Consider the following 21,027-nt stretch of genomic DNA (forward strand, 5'->3'; position numbering starts at 1 on the left):
GCAACTGCAGTAATAATTAGTAAGACACATTTTTGAGTGGAGGAGGACTTTAAGATATCTCTGATGTTTGACAGATTGACCTCAAATTACCATTTAACAATCCTGGGGCAGGTTTTGCCCTTTGCAAAGAAGGTGGGAGGAATCGAAGATCAGTTGGGGCCCACCCGCTCATTTTGCCCCAGTACCTCCTCAGGTTAATCTGGTTTAATTGGTAGAGATTCAAGATGTGTTCTGACTTTTCAGTGAAGTAAGAGACATCTTGTATCCAGCAGGTACATTTTTGAAATGAAAAAAACATTAGCATATCAATTGATTCTGGTTTTTCCAATGAGGGAGAAGGAGTAGATGTGGTTTTTAATATTTTTTATTAACTTATTAATTTTTTTGTGGAAAAAACATATCAGACATAAATTATATAGAAATACTCTGCTTTTATGTGTGGAAGTGTTCTTTGACAAAGCCTAGCTGGATTTTCCCAAATGTTTATAGGGGTAATAAATGGGACATTTGTCTTACAAAACAGATTGGAAAAAGTGGGTCTTCTGGTCATAAATAAGATCAAGTACAAACAGAATACTAATATTCTACGGCTGTTGTTATTGTTGTTGTTTTCGCAATGACTACTATTCAGTGAGATAAAAGGATGCTCTAGTATGGACCCCACAGCATTCATTATTAAATGAAAAAATGAGACATTATGAAATAAATTATCATATTAAATATGAAAATATAAAAAGATTAAACTTTTGATTTGCTGAAAAGTGTGATTGGGGGATATTAAATTATTATACCAAATCAGACCTTTGAAAAATGTTAATAATTGAAAAAAATATGAACTCTATTCCTCTAAACTATGTTATTATGAAAACGAATGATTAAACAGCATTTCATGATAAGAAGTGGAGTTTTTATGATTATCTTATTAGATTATTTCACACTTTATTTATTCATTTATATCTTTATTCATATGGTAACTTATTTCATAATGTCTTATATTGAACACTAAGGCTCCGCAGTTCTCATATATCAGGCAGATACACTTTTTAAACTAACAAGCGAGTTGTCTTTCCATGTAGAGACGATCTTTAAAAAAAAAAATGTCGCTTTTACTACAACTCCCAGAATTCCCATTCAACGGCGAGCTAGAAGTTCAAACCACGCAGCACGTTTTGTGCACGTTGGAGCCTCCCTGAGCAGCACACGTAGCCGACTGCTGTGCAGGTGTTTTGCATAAGGGAGCCCCTCGCTTTCGTCTTAATATTGTGCCAGACGCTACCTGAAGTCATGGCTGACCAGGTGGCCGCCGTGTGTGATCAGCTTATCAAAGCTGTGAATGTGATGATGGATGCAGAAACAAGCCAAATTTACCGACTGGAGGCCCTAAAGGTGGTAGCATCGTTACAAGTCGCTAGCTAACTGCTAGATAGCTGAGCTTGACATTTAACGTTATTGCAGCTGTTGTGAAAGTAGGATTAAGTGCTTAGCTGACTAAAAAAAGTCCGTTTTTATCAGTTGGTTTAGTAGTGACAGCACTTCTCATACAGTTCGTTAACGTTAGTTAGCTAAATTTGCAGTGATGATGGACAGATGCTGTGCAGGCTAGCCGGTATGCTATGTTTATCACCTCACCGCTACATCAATGGTCGATTCACGTTCGTTCATTCATAGAAACGGTTACAACAGTTGTAATACAGGTAGTACTGCGGAGGTTATCAAAGACTGTGTTACTAATGGCAACGATTCACCTAGACTGAATGGCTAGTTGGTAGCTTAGCTGTATGCTATTTAGCTGTTTTTTGTAATGTTGGTGAGGCAGCTGTAACTGTCTGAAATATAATGTAATTTTTTTTTTAAATTTTTTTTACCAGTTTTGTGAGGAGTTTAAAGAGACAAGCTCCTTCTGTCTCCCATGTGGCTTACAATTAGCCGACAAAGCTCAGCCAGCTATAGTGAGACACTTTGGTTTGCAAATCCTGGAACACGTCGTCAAGTGAGTGTGACACAGCCGTCATACATCAAGTGTGACCAATAATTACATGAGTAAAACTGCTTTTGTGAAAGACAGACTGTTTTTTTTCTTGCAGGTTCCGATGGAACAATATGCAACAACAAGAAAAAGTCCAGTTAAAGGACTGTGCCATGCAGCTGTTATCAAACGTGAGTGTGATTTGAATAATAGACTGTTAACATGTGGTAGAACAACCATCTGTCATATGGTTAAATGAAAACTGTATTACTGTCAGTAGGAGACACTTATCTGACCTGCGTTGACTCTTATCAGGGTACTCATTCTATCCTGGAGGAGGAGAGTCACATTAAAGATGCCCTTTCACGAATCATAGTGGAAATGATAAAGCGAGAATGGCCTCAACATTGGCCGGATATGCTGAAAGAGATGGAGGCTCTCACAAGCCAAGGGGTGAGTGACTTTTATATAGTGCAGAAAACTGATTGCTACAGCATGTAGAGTACGTCGTTTCCTTTGGCACCTCTATTGCAATTTGAATATGTAATAATTGGCATGCAAAATAGTACCAGTCGAGGATTAGTCATGTCAGTGTGGTCTCTGATAGATATGTTATCTTTCAGGGAGTAAATAGCATCTTTTTGACTTTATTATTTTATCTGTGTAAACCAAAGTCTTGGCCTTTCCAAGCAGATTAAAAAAAAAAAAAGATGTAGCCCTTTAAAGAACAGGTTCACAATTTTTCTCTCATTTATCATTTTGTACACATTTCACTGGCTTCTTTGGTGTCTTTGGAAACACTGGGATCTTTTGTATTTGAAATGAGTTTTGCGGGTCGAACAGTCTTGTTCTGCACAACATGAGTTAGGAATGATGGACCCAGTAAAGGGTATGTGGGGATAAGAGGCAAATTAAAGGACAGGTTCACAATTTTGTCTTAAAACAAGAGTCAGGTACCCAAATGAACATTGAAAGAGGTTTTTCTTGCCATAATCATTCCTCCTGTTCATACTGACCATTAGGTTACAGTCTTGTTAGTGCCAAAAACCCTCTTTTGGTTACTATACTTCCACTGTAGCTCAACAGGGAAACACAAAGAGGGAATATCCACTTGATATGACTAACTCAGACTGCTGAAGCCTCACATAAGCTTCAGATAAACTTTTAAATGAATTTTTGCACAAAATGACTGTGTGGAGACACTGTGGATTTTGGCCTCCATCACTTACATTGAAAGCGCATTTAATGGGGATCTTTTATTATCCAGTATGAACAGGAGAAATGATTACAGCAAGGAAAACCTCTTTCAGTGTTCATATGGGCTCCTGATTGTTGTTTTAAGACAGACTTGGAAAAATTGTGAACCTATCCTTTAAGCCTATTGTTATGGACTTTTTAAACATCAACTAAAACTCATGTCTGCTTTTCACAGGAGGCACAGACAGAGCTGGTGATGCTGATCCTGTTGAGGCTGGCGGAGGATGTGATCACCTTCCAGACGTTGCCCGCACAGCGCCGCAGAGACATCCAGCAGACGCTCACCCAAAACATGGACAACATCTTCAGCTTCATGATGGCCATTCTGCATCTTAATGTTGAAGACTACCGTAAACTGGTCAGTGCGGTCTTAACTACCACCTGCACAGCTGGTTAAATTTTATTGTAGAGAAAGTAACATTAGGATTCATTTAATAGCTCACAATTTTGTTATTTATTGACACAGAATCACTGATATTGCTAAATCAAATAAAGAAACAATGAAGTGACTTAAATATTTGTCTGATATGTTTGTTTTTGTATCTTTTTTTAATCCAGAAAGGGTCACCAGGACACGAATTGCAGGTAAGACAACATTAGTGCATCTCTGCTGTAAATTCACTTGTTTTGATTAGTCTGATTACTCTGATGCGCCAAGGCTCTATATTCATCACTCTCCTGTCCTTCCACACACAGACTAGAGCTCACTGTCGAGTCGCCGTGACTACGCTGAACACACTAGCGGGCTACATAGACTGGGTGTCACTGGTGCACATAACTTCTGGAAACTGTCATCTGCTGGAGATGCTGTGTCTGCTGCTCAGTGAGCCGGAGCTGCAGCTGGAAGCAGCAGAGTGTCTGCTCATCGCCATCAGACGGAAGGTGAGTCACAGGGTTTTTTACAGAGTCCAGGGTTGAGCCTTAATGCAAACTTGATGGCTGGGTGATGTCATTTTTACCTCCGGTGAGGAGGTTTCAGTCTGATTTATTGGTCTCGGATTTTAATGGAATTTGGTGGAAAGTTAAGCCAAAGAAGTGAATAAGATTTTGGTGATGATCCAGAGAAATAGCGCTACCATGTGGCCATTTATAGCATATTGTTTTGGCTCATCCTGATTTGAGACATTTGGAGACAATGACAGATATGGCAATATAGATTTTCCACCACTTAAAATCTTTTTGCAAATTTCTTGTTACTACTCCTACAAATTTTCATCAAGTCATCACCAAAGTTGATACATTGAATATATGAATAAACCCAAGAAGATATGCCACACTGTGTTCCAGAAATTGGTCGACACTTTCTTCTAGGTCTATTTGATCATCAAATAGTAATAGTCAATATAATTTACATATGTGTACATAATTTAGAAGATGTGCATGTCAACCCAGAGAGATCCTGCAAAAATCTCATGGAAAATCATATAGATGGTGCTACAGCAGCATTATAGTTTGACTTGGCTGTAAGTCATGAGTCTAAATCACTTTAAATTTTGCTCAATTCATTCCTGCACAATTCCTTATTTCTCAGACAGGATTTAGATATTTCCCAAAAATTACAGCTGCCATCTGTCACTGCCTGTACTTGACCTGATCCAGATGCAGATTAAAACATTCTCTTATTGTAAAATAATACGTTTAGAGTATTGTGCAGCCTTGGTTGAAGTATGTGCTCTCTGACTGCTTTCTGGTTAGAATATATAACTGTAGTGTAGTAGGCTATATATTAATTGTACAACCATATATCTGCCATGCTAAGCACACTTTATAACAACAAGGATTTTTTTTTGAGTGATTTGATACATGTCAAGCATTTATTTGATAGTAATAAGCTATTTATAATCAGATGTATCATTCTGCCACAGGGTAAGCTGGAGGATAGGAAGCCATTCATGCTGCTGTTTGATGATGTGGCCATCCACTACATCCTTTCTGCAGCCCAGTGAGTACAACTACTTCTCTGCATCATCCCTCTCTACAGGCCTCAACATGTCCTTTCACTGTTACTGACTGACATGTGTCTGTCTGATTACAGGTCAGCAGATGGACTAGCGATATGCAAGAAATCCTCTGATGCACAGTAAGTAATGTGACACACCTGATGACTGCAGCACAAAAACAGATGTTGGACAGTCCGAAATGTGTTCACTACATCTGGCTGTGACTCATAGACTTTTTGTTTACTACTGTAGAGCAGTGGAGGTGGTGGAGCGACGTTACAGCTTCCTGAAGAGGTTGTGTCAGGTCCTCTGCGCACTGGGAAACCAGCTTTGTTCGTTAGTGGTGAGTTTGTAATAATTTGGTCACACATTAATTGTATCTGTGCTTGGTTTCCACACACATTCAGAGTTTTAACAAAAGAAATATAATGTTGTCTCCGCAGGGTTCAGATGTAGAGGTTGAGGTACCTGCAAATCTCAGCAAATACATGGAAGCCATTTTAGCCTTTACTACACATTCCAGTCAGGTGAGATGAAAATAATTCCAAGATTTCACCTCTAACATTGACTTAATAGAAGTATGAATCCTTCAGCTGTGTTTAATCTCTCTTCTTGTGCTTTTTTTCACTTTCTCTTCTACAGTTTTTGAAGTCGTCCACTCTGGCTACTTGGGGAGCTTTATTCAGACATGAGACTCTGTCAAAAGAAGCGGTTGTTGTAGAGATGGCCGTCAAATACCTCAGAGCATCTATGACCAACCTAGTCAAGGTGAGAAAGTGATGTCAACGTTACCGTTCCCAGTGTACATGGAAGCCAAACTGGATATTAATTCAGCTTTTGTCTTTCTCTCCAGACTGGGTTTCCATCTAAAAATGATAACCCAAGTTGTGAGTACTCCAGGGTGGACTTTGACAGTGACGAGGACTTCTACTCATTCTTTAATTGTAAGCATTTTTACTTGACTTAAGAACTATGTTCTTTATTTTATCCCTTGATGTTTTTATTTATGATGCATTTTAATTTTTAACAGCTTTCCGAGCGCAGCAGGGAGAGGTGGTGAGGACTGCATGTCGCATTGTTCCTCTGGAAGCTTTCCAGATAGCAGCAGAATGGTTGCAGTATCAGATCGCCAGCCCTATTGACACCGGGGATACCACATGTAAGTGTTTGTCCTTGCTCTTGACACCTTTTTAGAATCAGAGAAGGGGATTGATAACTCTGCGTTTTGGATTTTGCATCACTTCTCTCTCTCTTTACACCACACTAGCTAAGACTGCTGAGGGCCTGTGCTCCTTCCTGTCTCCGTCAGTGGTCCAGTGGGACGCAATGACTATCTTCATGGAGTGCATGGTCGCACAGATCTTCAGAAGCCTAGGGGAGGAGGTAACAAGAATAAATTTACGTAACAGAACAAAACGACACAAGAAAAAAATGTTGATTGCAATGATGTGAAAGTTTGCCCCCTCCGTCTGCTTCTTACCATGTAGAAGTTGCCCATAGATCAGAGCATGGAGCTGCTGCAGGCCGTGCTGAACTACGAGACCAAAGACCCGCTCATCTTGTCCTGTGTACTCACCAACGTCTCTGCTCTGTTCCCGTTTGTCATACACAGACAGCACTTCTTGCCACAGGTCCTCTACAAGGTCAGAGAACACATTCTTTGGTGCCTTCAGTATGGAAATGCAATTTGAACGTTAAATGCATCATACAGTACATTGCATTTCTGTGTTTTGCAAATGTTGCCATAATTTTTCAAAATGTCCTGTATTGTTTTGGCTCTACAGCTGTTTAAAGCCATCACGTTTGACGTCGGTCATGAAAATAAGGTGAGTTTCCCTCACAGAACCATATATATCAGCATTTTTTTCCTAATCCTTCACATCCAAGACCAAAAAAATGCATTCTCCACCTGACGTCTTCAGGCACCTCGCACCCGAGCTGTCAAAAATGTGAGGAGGCACGCCTGTTCTTCCATCATCAAGATTTGCCGGGATTACCCACAGTTCATTTTGGTAAATATCCTAATATCACAATCCTAATATTATACTTGCTTTCAGGTGATGTATTTTATGCACAAAATTAGTACCCGAAGTACACTGTGCTGAACAGGCACGAATAAATGAATGTGACCGTTGTATAATTTATCTCTTATTCCTCTGCAGCCTTGTTTTGACATGTTTTACAATCATGTGAAGAAGCTGTTCTCCAATGACGCCACGCTGACTCACATGGAAAAATGTTCACTGATGGAAGCTCTGGTGCTCATCAGTAACCAGTTCAAAGACTTTGCCAAGCAGAAAGCCTTTTTAGATGAACTGATGGCCTCTGTGGTTGCAGACTGGACCTCAGAAGAGATGAGGCAGTACGTCTGAACTCCTCCTAGTTTTCTCAACATTGTGAGCAGTGTATTTTAATGTCAGAACATATAATTGGCTGTTTTCTTTGTCTTCCAGTGTGCTGTGGGACCCTGTGGCGTTCCTGTCCTTTGTTGGAGCTGATCAGGTGGTCACTGAGCAGAGTAAAGATACAGACACAGCAGGCTTTAATAGAGGGCGGGTAAGCGTGTGGGTGTGAATAAAATGAGATGGAGTGTAAGCTCTTTGTAGTCATGACTGAATTTCTACCACTGAGAGGTGGTAGACCATTGTAGACTTTGCTGGAAAATAAACACCAATCTGTTGTTTTGTCCCTCTCTTTCAACCTTCTTTTAGTTGAGTTTCTGCTTGTATGCCATGTTGGGCGTAGTGAAACGGGCACGTTGGCCTGCAGACCTGGAGGAAGCCAAGGCTGGGGGCTTTGTGGTGGGTTACACCCCAGCTGGAACTCCCATCTACAGAAACCCCTGTACCGCCCATTTCCTTCTCTTGCTGCCCAACCTGCTGGCTCTAATCAGGTACGCTTGTGGGTTGTATCCTGCTTTATTACATTTTTATACCAAAAACTTGACCACTATTTTCCTGAGACATTGGTGTAAAAGCGGTATGAGTGTGCTTAATTGTGTTTTAATGACAAGTTTCTTTTCCTTTCTCCTCACTGCAGGACTCACAACAGTCTGTTCTTGCCAGAGAACAGGGCTCGTCTGAGTGAGACCTTCTCCAGAGCCCACGAGGTGATGGATGCAGAGAAAAATGTGATTCTTGGTGAGAGGAGCTTTCTGGCTTTCTGCACATGCTTTCTTTTGCTCATACCGAGACATCATCTGTAAAGATTATGATAAAACCCTCTCAATGCCGTGTTGTCTCCAGGTCTCTCTCAGCATCTCCTGGATATTCATGACACTCCTTTGTATAGATCCAACCTGGAGCGGATGCAGGGATTTTTCACCACATTGAATGACAACTGGTGAGAATTGTGTTGTAGCAGTTTGCAGTTATTTTCCCCCAAACTTTTTATTTGTATTGTTTACACCTTCTTTTTCTTCTTTTGCTCTCTCTACCTCTGCAGCTTCCATGTCTTGGGAAATGCAGGTCTGTCCCTACAGCAGGAATTCTACACCATTGAGAGGTTGGCTGAAGAAATAGCTGCCTCTGCTTTTGTCTCCCTCGACCATGTGCCTGACCACAGACTTCGTCCCATGATTCATATCCTTATTTGCTTTTGAGTCACTGCCAGTCTTTGCCTTTACTGATTTTAGTCAGTGGTTTGGTGATATATATTTGTGTAGAAGATCTTCTCTGGATGGATGGATATAACTTGAGCTATTGCTTTACGTGAACATCATGTTTCCTTAACCAGTGCACGTGTGTTTCTGAGGCAGTTGGTGCTATCATGTCCTCAGGAGTACTACGACAGTCTCCTCTGCCCCCTGCTGAGCCCTCTGTTCGCCTACATGCTGCAGGTCAGGATCCCCCCGCACACCTTATTCTGTAGCAACATTAGAAAGCTTTTGTTCACTCAGTAAAGAATCGATTGTTTTAGTTGCCAAATCTCATTCTTCTGTTTAATACAACAGAGTCTCAACATGAAGTGGCAGGTCATCAACCAGAGGACTTCTGTCAAGTAAGTTGTGGGCAAGTGTCATATGTGGCTGTAGTTGTATAGACCCCATATGTTTAACATGAATGCCCTGAATACAAATTACAACTCATGATATGACTACAGTTTTGTTTAATTGCAGATTTTTTTTAAATATAAAATAAAATATCTATTAAACGTTGTTTTCCATCGTATGTGTCTGCTGTTCACTAAAAGCATAGCTTATATGATCTCTTCTCAAATCACTGTAAAACCTTCACTGAATAATATGTCTAGTTCTTTGACAGCTCACTGTGTTAAGGCTGCAATTTGAATATGTGGACTTGACGGTGACATGTCAGTTGTTTCTCTGTTTTTTAGTGATGAGGAGGAGGTGGTGTGCCATGACAGTCAGGTGACGCAGGAGATGTTGGAGGAGCAGCTGGTACGCCTGCTCACCAGGGAGGTGCTGGATCTTCTCAGTAAGTTTTCAGTATCTTTACTCTCCTACCACCCTTTAGTAACCGCTCCCTTTGACATTTTGATACATGAATAGCAAACACACAAAACATTTGTACAGAGCTGCTGATTTAAAGATTAATTTATCACCTGAAAAATGATCATTCATGTGACGCTCCTCATTTTGAAATAAGCTGAGTTAAGGGTTTTGAATTTGTCGTATTGATTTAAAAATAAAGTTTATTGCACATGTGAGTTATTTTTTTATTACAATGATGTTAGTGGTTTTATGGTAGTAATATATTGTTCCTGTCTAAATTCACTGTTAAACATGAAGTGAACCTTATATATCTTATTACTCAATACTGCTAATGCACTTTAGTCATGTGGTAAGGTTGCGTTTCTGCCAGCTACACAAGCTAAATCTGTTTGAGAAGACAATGGGAAAGTGCAAAAATCAGCCTGTTGTTAGATCCAACAGAGACATACTGGGGTAGATACTGCCTATAGTTTTTCCAAAACACAAAGGAAATTTTGTTTAGGATGACTGACAATAATATCTTCGTCAAAACCGACAATTCACTTGATTGTTGGAAAATGTTTTTGTCAAGTAATATGAATTGTCAGATTTCTCTGAAATTAGTCCTCTGTCACAAGATGAGCTTTGTTTCACACATGTGATGAAACAAAACAATAATATTACAAAGAAAAAGCTGCAGTACATTCAGTTTCATTATTTGCTGTTGCTTTCACATTCGTCTTGGTGTGCATGTGAAGGATCTTTGCTCTTCCTCAACTGTGCACTCCCAAACTAAAATAGCCAAGACACACTGGGCTATGAGGGTGATTTTGCAATGTTGCTTTATTGAGAGGATACTGAGAAATATGAGGATTTGAAGGATAAAGCGCATAATCGCCCAATCAGCTTCTACTCTAAGACTGAGGGGGAGCTGGGAAGTTGAATTATTAGGTGGCCACAATACTTCTCTTCTTCCCTCTAGCTGTGAGCTGTATTTCAAGAAAAGTGCCTGAACCAGCAGCAAATAAGGAGGAAATCGATGGTAAGAGTCAAATTAGAACATTTGAATCCAAGTTGATTTTAATTCAATGTTTTTTGGACAAGTGTCTGATGGTTTTGCCTGTAATGTGTACTATTAGAGGAAGACATGATGATGGATTCAGTGCAGACGGCGTCTACTGCACAGCCCACAGAGGAGCTGACTGAGCTGGGAAAATGCCTGATGAAACACGAGGTTAACCTCTGACACACTGTATTACATTAACAGAGGATTGCATTCTCACACATTACAGGCTGTATATGAACTCAAGGTTTTCTCTTTTTCATTGTCCAGACCATCTACATGAACCTGCTGACCCTTTCCTTCACCTCGCTGTCATGGAAGGACACAACTAACTGTCACCGAACTGCTTCCATGGTCTGCTGGACCCTTCTGCGGCAGGTAGCACACTCAATGCAACAAATGTTTAATTGAAGTCTGGATCTTTTTTATCTTTTCCTGTCACACATTTAAAGGATAAGGCTGGTGATTTCTATATTTCTGTTATTGTCCATAAATCCCATTTAAAAAAAAAAAAAAAAAAAAAAAAAAAAAAAAAAAAAAAACAAAAAAACATCAGATCACAACTTTTTGTTAGTTGTCAGACTTATTTATCATGCAGTAATATAAGCTTGACCTCACACTTTTTCTCTTAAACACACTCAGCCACATTTCTGACCGCTAATGTATTTATGTCCTTGTTGAATTAACTGTTTTGTCTTTGCTGTGTCAAATTCATTCATTAAATGCTTAAACTAATAAATGCACCAACAAATATTCAGGGTATCACTCACCACATGTGAATTTGCACAAAAAGTTTTTAGTTTCGTCTAAAAGTTCTACATATTTTATAAGGTTTCCTCCCACATCTGCTCTCTCTCTCTCCAGGTCGTAGGGGGAAATCTTCTTCCTGAGGCGGTTACATGGTTCTATACCAGCGTTCTGAGGGGCCTTCAAGTTCATGGGCAGCACGAAGTCTGCAAATCCACCCTCTCTCAGCTGGCCATGCTCATCTATGAAAACCTGGTGAGACTAACGGCAACCATCTCTGTCATCAGCTTTTTATTTTTGCCTTTGTATGGTCCATTCTCCCCGTGAGGATTTTTTAGTGTTTAGGGCTATAATCCCAAATTTGAAATTTTATCTGTGGGACTTTCAGGTTAATTCTAGAAAATGCATCTCTTTCAATCTCCTTGCTTGTTTCTGTCCATCAAATCTTAGCGGCCTCGTTACATTGAGCTGAGAGCAGTGATGACCCAGATCCCAAACATCAATGTGGAGGCTCTGGACCAGTATGACCACAGGCTGATGGACCCCAATGCCCAGAACGTCGGAGACAAGAAGAGGAAAGACCAGTTCAAGAAGCTCATTGCAGGAACTATTGGGGTAATGCCTCATTTAGCCACTAGAGAGCAGTGCCTCTCTAGTATATCTCACCGTAGACTGCTCATCAGATGTGACCAGAGACGCCGTTAATAGTGCAAGTCATTACTCAGCAGTGTGATTCCAGCTATGTTGTAAATCTTCTGTGCTAGGCTGCAGAAAATGTGCAGCAGCTCAACAGGGTTGTACAATTTAATGAAATTCTTTCTGGTAGATCTCGGATAGCTGTGTTTAACCTCTCCTCTCCGTCCTCTGCCAACAGACAGCTCTGTGCCAGCAGTTCAGGAAGGAGGTTCATATCCGGAATCTTCCATCGCTCTTTAAAAAGCCGAAGCCAGACAAGGATGTGCAGAAAAGCGAAGCACTGGGCCTGGCAGCTCTCTTCTCCCCGGAGAATAATACCCTGTAGGAACACATAATGGTTCTAATGGACTTTCATACTGACTGAAGAAAGAGTTATGTGTACACACCAGGGTTCCCTCAACATCCTCTAGACAGGACGGTGCGCACTACCCGACATATCTGTCAACACTGCTGTTCTTCAATTTATTTTAACCCTCATTGTTCTGCTATAAAATGCATTACTGCTGCTAATTTGCTGTGTTACACAGCACCACTCACACAAGTAGTATTTTTCCACTAGTCATTTGTGCCGGCAAGTATCACACAGCGGATACCAATGAAGGATGTGTGTATATAAGGTTATGGAAATTTTTAGGAAACATTTCAGATTGAATCTGTTTGTCAGATTGTGTAAAGAGACCATCTTAAAATAGCAGGCTAACCATTAAGATACGCTCTGCAGCAAAAGCTCTATTCAGCCACAAAACTACATTGAAATAGGACAATTATGTATTCTGTCAGTTTACTGTGGGCCTTTTTTCTTCTCAAGGGGCAATATTTGCCCATTGCCATCATGCAAACTAAGCAGGTCATAGATTTATGCGACTAGGGAGACGCACTAAGAGCTCAGCTGTGGTCTGAAAGATATTCAGCATAGAAATGGGTATTTAATGATATCCATACGAGCAAAGCCAGTATAGCCAATCGTTGCACGAGTAGCCTGTTAGCATGCTTTGAAAGAAAGTGTGTGTGTGTAGCTTTTGGAGAGGTGGAGACTCATTGTACTTTAAAAAAGAAAAAAAAAAATCTTAATTTCAGAGGTTAGTGTTGGCAGATTCGTTGTGCGACCATGCTGCTACACTAAGGCTGTTACATCCCAGGTTAAAAAGAAAGGAAAAAGGAAAATCGATGCATACTTCTCTTTTTTAATTTCCTTTTCACTAGATGAGCTTGAATGCAGTTTTTGATTCTGGAGGATGTGCTAGTGGTACCTCAGGTTGTGACGTTCCCTATGATGGGGTGAAGATACTTTATGGAAACGTAACGTAAGAAAAAAAAGCAGCTGGATTGTGTTTTCACAAATGTTTTTTCTTGTAGATTTAAATGAGTTACAGTATTCTATTTTGCAGATTGTTGGTTATGGCAGTGATTGTTTGCATTTTGTCAATTGTTCATATCAGCACAACTCATAAGGCCCAAGTACTGTTTTGAATTGCTTATTTAAACGCAGAGCACATATACTACAAATTATCCATTAAACACATTTTGTGCCAAAGCACTCAACATAGAGTTGTTTGACAAATGTGACCTGACAGTCATGTCCGAGGAGCAAAACCTAATAACATTCAACTTTAATAAAGATTATCTTTAATGGTGGACTCAACCAATGTGTAGCTTAAACCAAGTCTGTTGTATTTGAGCTGTTCAATTGGTGATGACTTTGGGATTTTCTGTTTTTCACATGTTGATTTGTGTTTTTACTGGTTTTGCCAGCCATGAAAAAAAAAGATGAACCAGCACTACATTCCTTCATTGTCTAAGGGATTGTTTTTAGGCATATATTTGTTGGATGTATTTGACTCTTATGGAGCCATCATGGTAGAGTGATTTTCTTTTTAAACCTTGTATTGTGTAGATTGAGCCTAAAATAAATGGGAGTTATTTTCTATATTTTGACTCTGAGTGAGTCCCGTCACTTCTCTCCACGTATACGGACGAGTCTACATATCAGATGTCGTACTGAAAACAAGTTCACATCATACTCGGACTCCCAGGATTAGAAACAGTCATGAAGTTTTCAAATGAATTGACTTCGCTGTCTTTGTGGTGATTGTTCACATGTGGCCATTTAGAAAAAAAAGAAAAAAAGAAGCTTGTTCAACACTAAAATGTTCTGTACAAAGAAGAAAATAGGCTTTTTAAAAGTGTAGTGTGGTTTATATTTTGTTGTTTTTAAATAAAAAAATATCATTTTAATTTGTGTAAAATTTCTCGTTTTTCTGTTTATATGAAATAAACTAGTTAAAATAGACTATTTGTTAATTGTTCACATTTATTTTATTTTGCACATGCACATTCAAAACAACTGCAAAATGAGCATTACACTGAAATATCAGTGTAAAGATTTTTCTCACTTTTCCTTTATTAATATTAAATTATTGTATATAATGTTTTAATTTGAGGTGTGGTAAATCATTTGCAGGCATGTCTTTCAACAACCATATTGCTTGTTTTGTCATGTTGCCCTATGAGGTTATAATACATTTGCCAAAGTATTGTGTCCCATGTGCATGTTTGATATTAGTAAGCAGCCAAGATATCTTAAAAATCTTGTAAAAATTTGTCAAGTACAATTTTTGACAATGGACCAGGGGAAACAACATTTTTTTCTTTCTGCATCAAATTTATTCTCGATGCTTATTTAGTCAAAAGGTTGTCAGTGAATATGAAAAATTACAATTTAATAAGTGTCTCAAACCTCAGTTTTCTAATGACTGAAGTGAGTCCGTTTCATGCAGTGATATTAGTGAAAAGGGAGCACTTTGGACGCAAATTGGTGAAGACAGTTCTGCAAAACAAGCAGCAGGGTTAATGAGCGGTCAGTTCACACTCCGGGTCGATGGGGGCGCTAATGAGCTGTTAGCTAACTGCCAGCAGCAGTAAGTGACTGACAGCGTCAACTGAAGCGAAGAAGAAATGTGTTTAATCATGGATGATGCTCGTTCAGTCTGCAGATGGTATGTTGTTGACTTTGTTCTCAAGTATTTGGGGACTTAATGAATGAGTCCGTGTAGGCTCCGTGGTTAGTAGGCAGTAGTTTGTGCCTCGAAGTGTTCAGTGTCAAAACCTCCTAAAAGTTAAAACAAGAACAAACACTGCTACGTTAGCTGTAGCTCTTTTACTTTGCAGTAACTTGTACGTTAGTATTTCTATTTTATGCTAATTTATATTTCCACTCCACATTTATTCATTTCCAGTTTATTGTCCTGCACATACCTGCATATTTCCCACAGGTCTCTTTAACTGAAACATATTTTATTCCCCTCAGATTTCAGGCAGTTACTTTTAAAATTAAGATTTTGTACATTAAATCTGTGACCAGTTAGTAAAATATAATGCATTACTAAAGATTAAACTACACCACAGTACACAGAGCGGTTAAAATGAACTTCACCTCAACCTGTTACAGCATTAAAATACTGCTAACATGTACCAATAATAATAGTTCAATAATATAATATAACACTGATATGGCCCATTCTGCCTAAGAATTACTTAAGTTTTTACGTTCTGATAATACTTAGGTACCTTTTACTGTGGCAAACATTTGACTTTTACTTGTAATTTAGTTTTTTTACATATATATAGTGTGGTATTGCTATTGATCTGAATATTTCTTCCACCACTGCTCTTGTAATGTACTCGCTTTGCTGTTTACAGTTAAGAATCTTAACATTGTCCTTAAATTTCTGTTGGCTTTAAAGTCCTATAAAAACATTTATCCACAAATATCACATGTTCTCCTTGTTCCTGTGATTAAGCTGAACTGTGGTTGGTAAATCAGTAAAGCCCAGAGTATTTTCAAATGACAGCACCATCACATCAAATGGAGATTATTAATCAGATATACTATATTGTGCATCAGCCCATGTTTACCTGAGTGGAAGACTTAAAAAGCTCAAACAGCTGGTTCATCCAGCAGGATAGGAGAGGTTTATTAAAGGACAGTTTTACAATTATTTAATTATTTCATAACACAATACACATTTGTCCGTATGTACACTGAAAGAGTTATTAGCCACTATAATCATTCCTTCTGTCTATGAAGAGATCCCTTCCTAGTGTGCAAAAAAATAAATAAAAAGCTGCACCCACCTTCATTATGCTGTCTCCCACCCACACTACACACTGTCTCAGGATTCTGGATTAGAAATACTGTCGAGTGCCTTAAAGGAATGTTTATGTCTTTTAGGGATGTGATGCTACAACAGCATCTCCGAATTTAAATCTAAATTACAGACTATATTATTGCTTCCTTTCCACTAATCCCCATTTCGCCCCCAATATCTTCCAGGGCCCATCCACCAGAACCAGCAGTCCTCCTGTTTTGGCCGTCACAGCTCCCTGGCTTCAAGATTCTCTCGTGCTGCGAGTCTGCAAACATGACCTTAAGATCGGCAACAAACACACCAACCACAGTATATTATATGATGAGATGAGAGATCTACAAAGAAAGAACACACCTCTTTTCTTGTTTGTACATACAATAATTAGAATTAAATGCAATTAATAAACCAAATGTAAACTAAAGGGTCACCCCTCTGCAAAACTATCACTCTCTTATTGACAAGTCTTTTAATAGGCTTTTTTTCCCACATAAGACATTTTGAAAAAAGATCAAAGCATTTGCACACTTATCTTTGTAAGTTATGGAAGATATTTTCAAATGTCACAAGAACAAAAGCTCAGGTTTAATTAATAAAAACTCATGATGGTTGAAGTCCACTTAGTTGCTTCAGTTTCAGGGTCCTCGTTTTGTGTATGCTGGCTCACTGTCAAGACTTACTGGGGCTCTTGAATAGAGTATTGTCAATGTTATTAGTAACACCTGTGCAAAGGCGTATTCAGTGACTGTAGGACTAACGCTACACAACAAGTAAATCTAAGTTGTTAAGGTTTTCCTGAATGAAAGATTAACTTGTGAAGAAATGAGGATCATTGTTAACGTAGAGTTATTTGTACTGGAAGAAACAAAAATTCACTTTTTTTTTCTTTGATAAAGGAAAAATGTTTGATGTTAAAATATTAATAAATAGTTCACAACAAAGTGGATGGATGATTCAGCTTTATGTTTGGGATCATTGTGTTTTTTTGTGTGTTTTCTTTTTCTTTTTTTTTTTCCAATTTAACCAAGTGGCCATTCTCATGCAGGTTTTCCTCCAGGATCTCTATGTATTTTGCTCCATTTATTTGCCCCTTAAAATGTTTTTTTTTTTTTTGCCAAGACACTTGCTAACCAGCAGATGGATCTTCCACATACTGTTGTGCACAATTTAAAATAAATCTGTCACACTTTGCTTACATACAGGTGACCTCCATTCGGCTTAAGTATGTGACTTCTAAACACAATTGGCAACACTGATGGTATAATGGGTGTGGGCACCTTTAGGTTTCTTTTTTGTTGTTTAATGTATTTAATGTAGATAAATATGTGAACAGGTTGTTTTCATTTTTGTTGTGTTAATATTTAATCTGTTGATCAGTGTGAAAAAATCCCAATTATAGTGATTCAGTGTTGTAAAACAATAACACTACTAATACTGTTGTAATACTTTTCTTTCCTTTCACGTAGTAATAATTTCATGTAATTTAGGCCCTTCATTGAAAAAAAAAACATCACATGAATGTTGAATATACTGCTGTCTCACCTAATGATTAAATTAAGATCACACCTGTGCTTAACATATTGTATATAATCTTTATGTAGTCCGAGAAGGGTCACTGGAGACCGAGACTTTTCTGTATTTCTCTTAATAAATAAACTGTAATCAGTTGTTCCCATACTTGAAATTTTATAGATTTTATTTGTCTGTCAGTTGTAATACGTTAGTCTGCTTTCCACCAGCGGCACCACCTTCACGGCAGCTTAGCAACGCGGTTGCTGCGCAACACAAGTCGGACTGGTGATTTTTCTGTTCGGTTCATATTTTAATTAACAGCAAACAGGTGTGCGGTTCCTGCCTTATTTCACCCGGGCTTTGAACACGAAAAGAGTCCAAATTTCCAACTGGGATTCACCTGTTCGCAACTTTGAAACAACTTGTGGGGTTTAGGATGTTGGTGTGGTTTTGTATTGTCGTTTGTGCTTCGGCCGGCCGGTTTGTGACGGCTGGACAAGTGATGGTGGGTCAGCCTCACCGTGTCCCAGCAAACAACACCAAAGTTTTGACGGCAGCACGGTTTGCTGTGGTTGAATTCAACAGAGCCAACGCTGAGGACCAGTTCGCTTACAAAATTGTGAAGATAAAATCGGCCAAAATTCAGGTAAAACTTAATTCGTGTGTCTGCGTTGTTATAAATATGTGCACAGATGGCTGTAATACGTGAGCCCTGCTGTTTCCTGTAGGTTGTAGCGGGAATAAACTACATCCTGGATGTGAAGCTGAGACGTACAATGTGCAAGAAAAGCGACACGGCTGACAGTCAACAATGTGTTTACCACTCTGAACCCAAGGCAAGTTCAAGTATTTAGCTGCTGCAAAAGTCACCTTATTTTATGTACCAGTTGTCAGTGTGTATATTATTTAAAAAGTTTATTTATTACAGGAGCTTCAGTGCCTCTTCATCGTTACAGAAATCTCCTGGGAAGATTCACTTGTACTTGCTCAAAAGAAGTGTCACCTACAAAACTCTGCTGCCAAGTAAATAATTATCATTTGAGTTTTTTTTTGTGTGTGTGTGTGTTCATCTCAACTTTCAGAAAACTTATGAAATAGTGCTTATACTGTGCACACACCCTGCATTTATAACATCATGTTCATAAACCAGTGATTTCACTGGCTCCCAGAGATGCCACATCAACACTGAGTTGAATAAGTTCAGTGACCTGCACTCAACTCTGTATTGTATAGGGCGAAAAATGGCATAATTATTCCAGTGAGTGACCGGGGACAGCTTTACTGTGCCTCATCTCTCAGTGTGTGTCCTGGCAGCTGTAAGGCTCTGGTTGCGTGTCAAGCTTGGTCAGACACATGGCTGCTAAACAGAGACGAGGCTGCACCTCTTCCACACTTACTACCTCAGTCTCCAGAAGGGCCCTGTATGGAGGATTACAGGCATTTTCAGATTACTGCTCAGCAAGACTGAACTGTCTGCTGCTCTGACCCCTTTTTTTCTAACAGGGGGAAATAGAAATAGCTCACTGATGATGTGCAAATAAACACACAATGCGGGGTGGAAATTATATCAAATACTGTATGAGGATGTGTATATATGTGGGGCAGCAGAGGTGTGTCTAGATATTCGATCTACTACAATTATAGGGTTTTTTTCTCTCCTTCAACCACATTTCGACATAACTCTTTTAAGCGAATGAACTGAGAAAACTCGGATTAGTGACTGATAAGATGTAAAAAATAGGAGCTATTGCTTGTTAAGTGGCGTGGGGGCAAAAGGGGCTACGTCTGTTTGGCTTTGATTACAGTAAACAGCCGTATGGATAAGCGGTTCACACATACCCTCTCACCCTGCCCATAATGTCTCTAATCATGGATGTCTTAATCAAACTGAGCAAAACATAAAGAATTGGCTGGCACAGTGGATTAGGTAGCAGGGGTTAGGAATGTGGGGGAAGGGGGATACTCCTTAATGTGGGATGACTAACATCGAAGCTCCGGTGCCAGGAGTATGCCCTGTCCATCTGCCATTCCACTCACCCACCCACCCACTGACACACTAACAGGTGCGTGCGCGCAGATACACGTGTGCTTTTCTGTGCACACGCTCGCATACTCCACCCTGCACTCTGGCCCTACCCCTGTCCTCACTTAGCCTGGGCAGCAGATGGTGAGGGGTAAGGCTTGTATCCCCGACCCCACCTCCTCCCAGCTCCAAGCCACCAGCCCATCACCCCCTATTTTTTTTTTCCCCCCTACGAACACCACCCCACCCCTCTTTGTGTTGTTGAAGAGCCTGAGTGTTGAAAGGCGAGCCCCAGCTTGTCTCCCCCCCCCACCCTCAACAAATCCTTGGCTGGCTGCCATTGGCGGGACTCAGTCAGGTGTCCTAATGCTTCAGTTAGGGGAGGAAACGCTGGTTAATCTGCCCATCGCGTGCCACCGGCCATGGCCTGGCCTCTTTGTGTCTGGCACCCCTCTGATCGGTCCCTCCACCCCTTCATCTGTCTTTTCCCCCTTCTCTTCCAACCCAGTTTCTCTACCCCAAGACGGTATCATCCTTTTCTTAAAGATCATCTCCTCTTCCTCTCAGGGTTGCGTTTTGACTACATTCCTTGTTTGTCATGGCCTCTCATTAGACAAATCCAGTAGTTTTGACAGACGTCCTACATCACTGTTGATGGATCTTACTATTTTATTGCCCTGATAAGTTATTAATCTTTTCTTGATTTTGTGCTGACTCATCACAGGCATCCAGTGTACTTGCAAATGCAGCTTACAGGAAGAATACAGCTACTGAATATTACACCAGTTATAATGACTTCTCTGCAGCTTCAGACGTGCCTATCGTAGACAGGCTTTCCAAGTCATACCATGTAGTAAGATTTATAACTGCTTATAGATTCATATTAATCTGAAAAACATTCAAGAGTTGACTGCCATCTTTTTTAACCCCAAGTTGTAATATCATTGTGAAATAATGTTGGCCAATTATTCTACCAAAGTAGCTTCTAATTGAATACTTGAGGGGATTAGTTACTACAGAATTGCTAACCAATTAATTAAAAAATTGAAATCATGCCTAAAACGGTGTGAGGTATTAACACATCAACAGACTGTAAGAATCGAGTTGAATCCATAATTTTAATGTTTCATCTCTTTAGAGCTGCAACAATTAGTCATTTTGAGTCTTTTTTTTTTTAATTTAAAGAAAAAATGCCAAAATTCACTGGTTGCAGCTTCTTGATGGTGAATATTTAATGGTTTCTTTA

The 21,027-nt window shown here is 39.5% G+C and overlaps 2 protein-coding genes across 2 annotated transcripts; both read left to right on the forward strand.

Moving 5' to 3' along the window:
* The first annotated feature begins 1,154 nt into the window (after positions 1 to 1,154).
* On the forward strand, positions 1,155 to 14,030 carry LOC122997185 (exportin-5). The gene is made up of 33 exons (XM_044373207.1): positions 1,155 to 1,386; positions 1,869 to 1,990; positions 2,085 to 2,157; positions 2,282 to 2,419; positions 3,399 to 3,581; positions 3,782 to 3,808; positions 3,920 to 4,105; positions 5,089 to 5,165; positions 5,259 to 5,303; positions 5,416 to 5,506; positions 5,607 to 5,690; positions 5,806 to 5,931; positions 6,017 to 6,107; positions 6,194 to 6,322; positions 6,431 to 6,546; positions 6,651 to 6,806; positions 6,948 to 6,989; positions 7,086 to 7,175; positions 7,326 to 7,525; positions 7,617 to 7,719; positions 7,875 to 8,056; positions 8,203 to 8,303; positions 8,409 to 8,505; positions 8,608 to 8,744; positions 8,904 to 9,001; positions 9,116 to 9,162; positions 9,499 to 9,599; positions 10,578 to 10,637; positions 10,735 to 10,829; positions 10,929 to 11,036; positions 11,523 to 11,660; positions 11,856 to 12,020; positions 12,280 to 14,030. Exons 1-33 carry the CDS (start codon positions 1,285 to 1,287, stop codon positions 12,424 to 12,426), a joined length of 3,657 nt encoding a protein of 1,218 aa, XP_044229142.1. The 5' UTR covers positions 1,155 to 1,284; the 3' UTR covers positions 12,427 to 14,030.
* A 4,001-nt stretch (positions 14,031 to 18,031) lies between these two features.
* On the forward strand, positions 18,032 to 18,800 carry LOC122997039 (cystatin-like). The gene is made up of 3 exons (XM_044372944.1): positions 18,032 to 18,404; positions 18,487 to 18,594; positions 18,687 to 18,800. Exons 1-3 carry the CDS (start codon positions 18,195 to 18,197, stop codon positions 18,783 to 18,785), a joined length of 417 nt encoding a protein of 138 aa, XP_044228879.1. The 5' UTR covers positions 18,032 to 18,194; the 3' UTR covers positions 18,786 to 18,800.
* Positions 18,801 to 21,027: the final 2,227 nt, after the last annotated feature.

Source organism: Thunnus albacares, chromosome 14, assembly GCF_914725855.1.
Source record: "Thunnus albacares chromosome 14, fThuAlb1.1, whole genome shotgun sequence".
In the NCBI taxonomy this organism is placed as follows: domain Eukaryota; kingdom Metazoa; phylum Chordata; class Actinopteri; order Scombriformes; family Scombridae; genus Thunnus; species Thunnus albacares.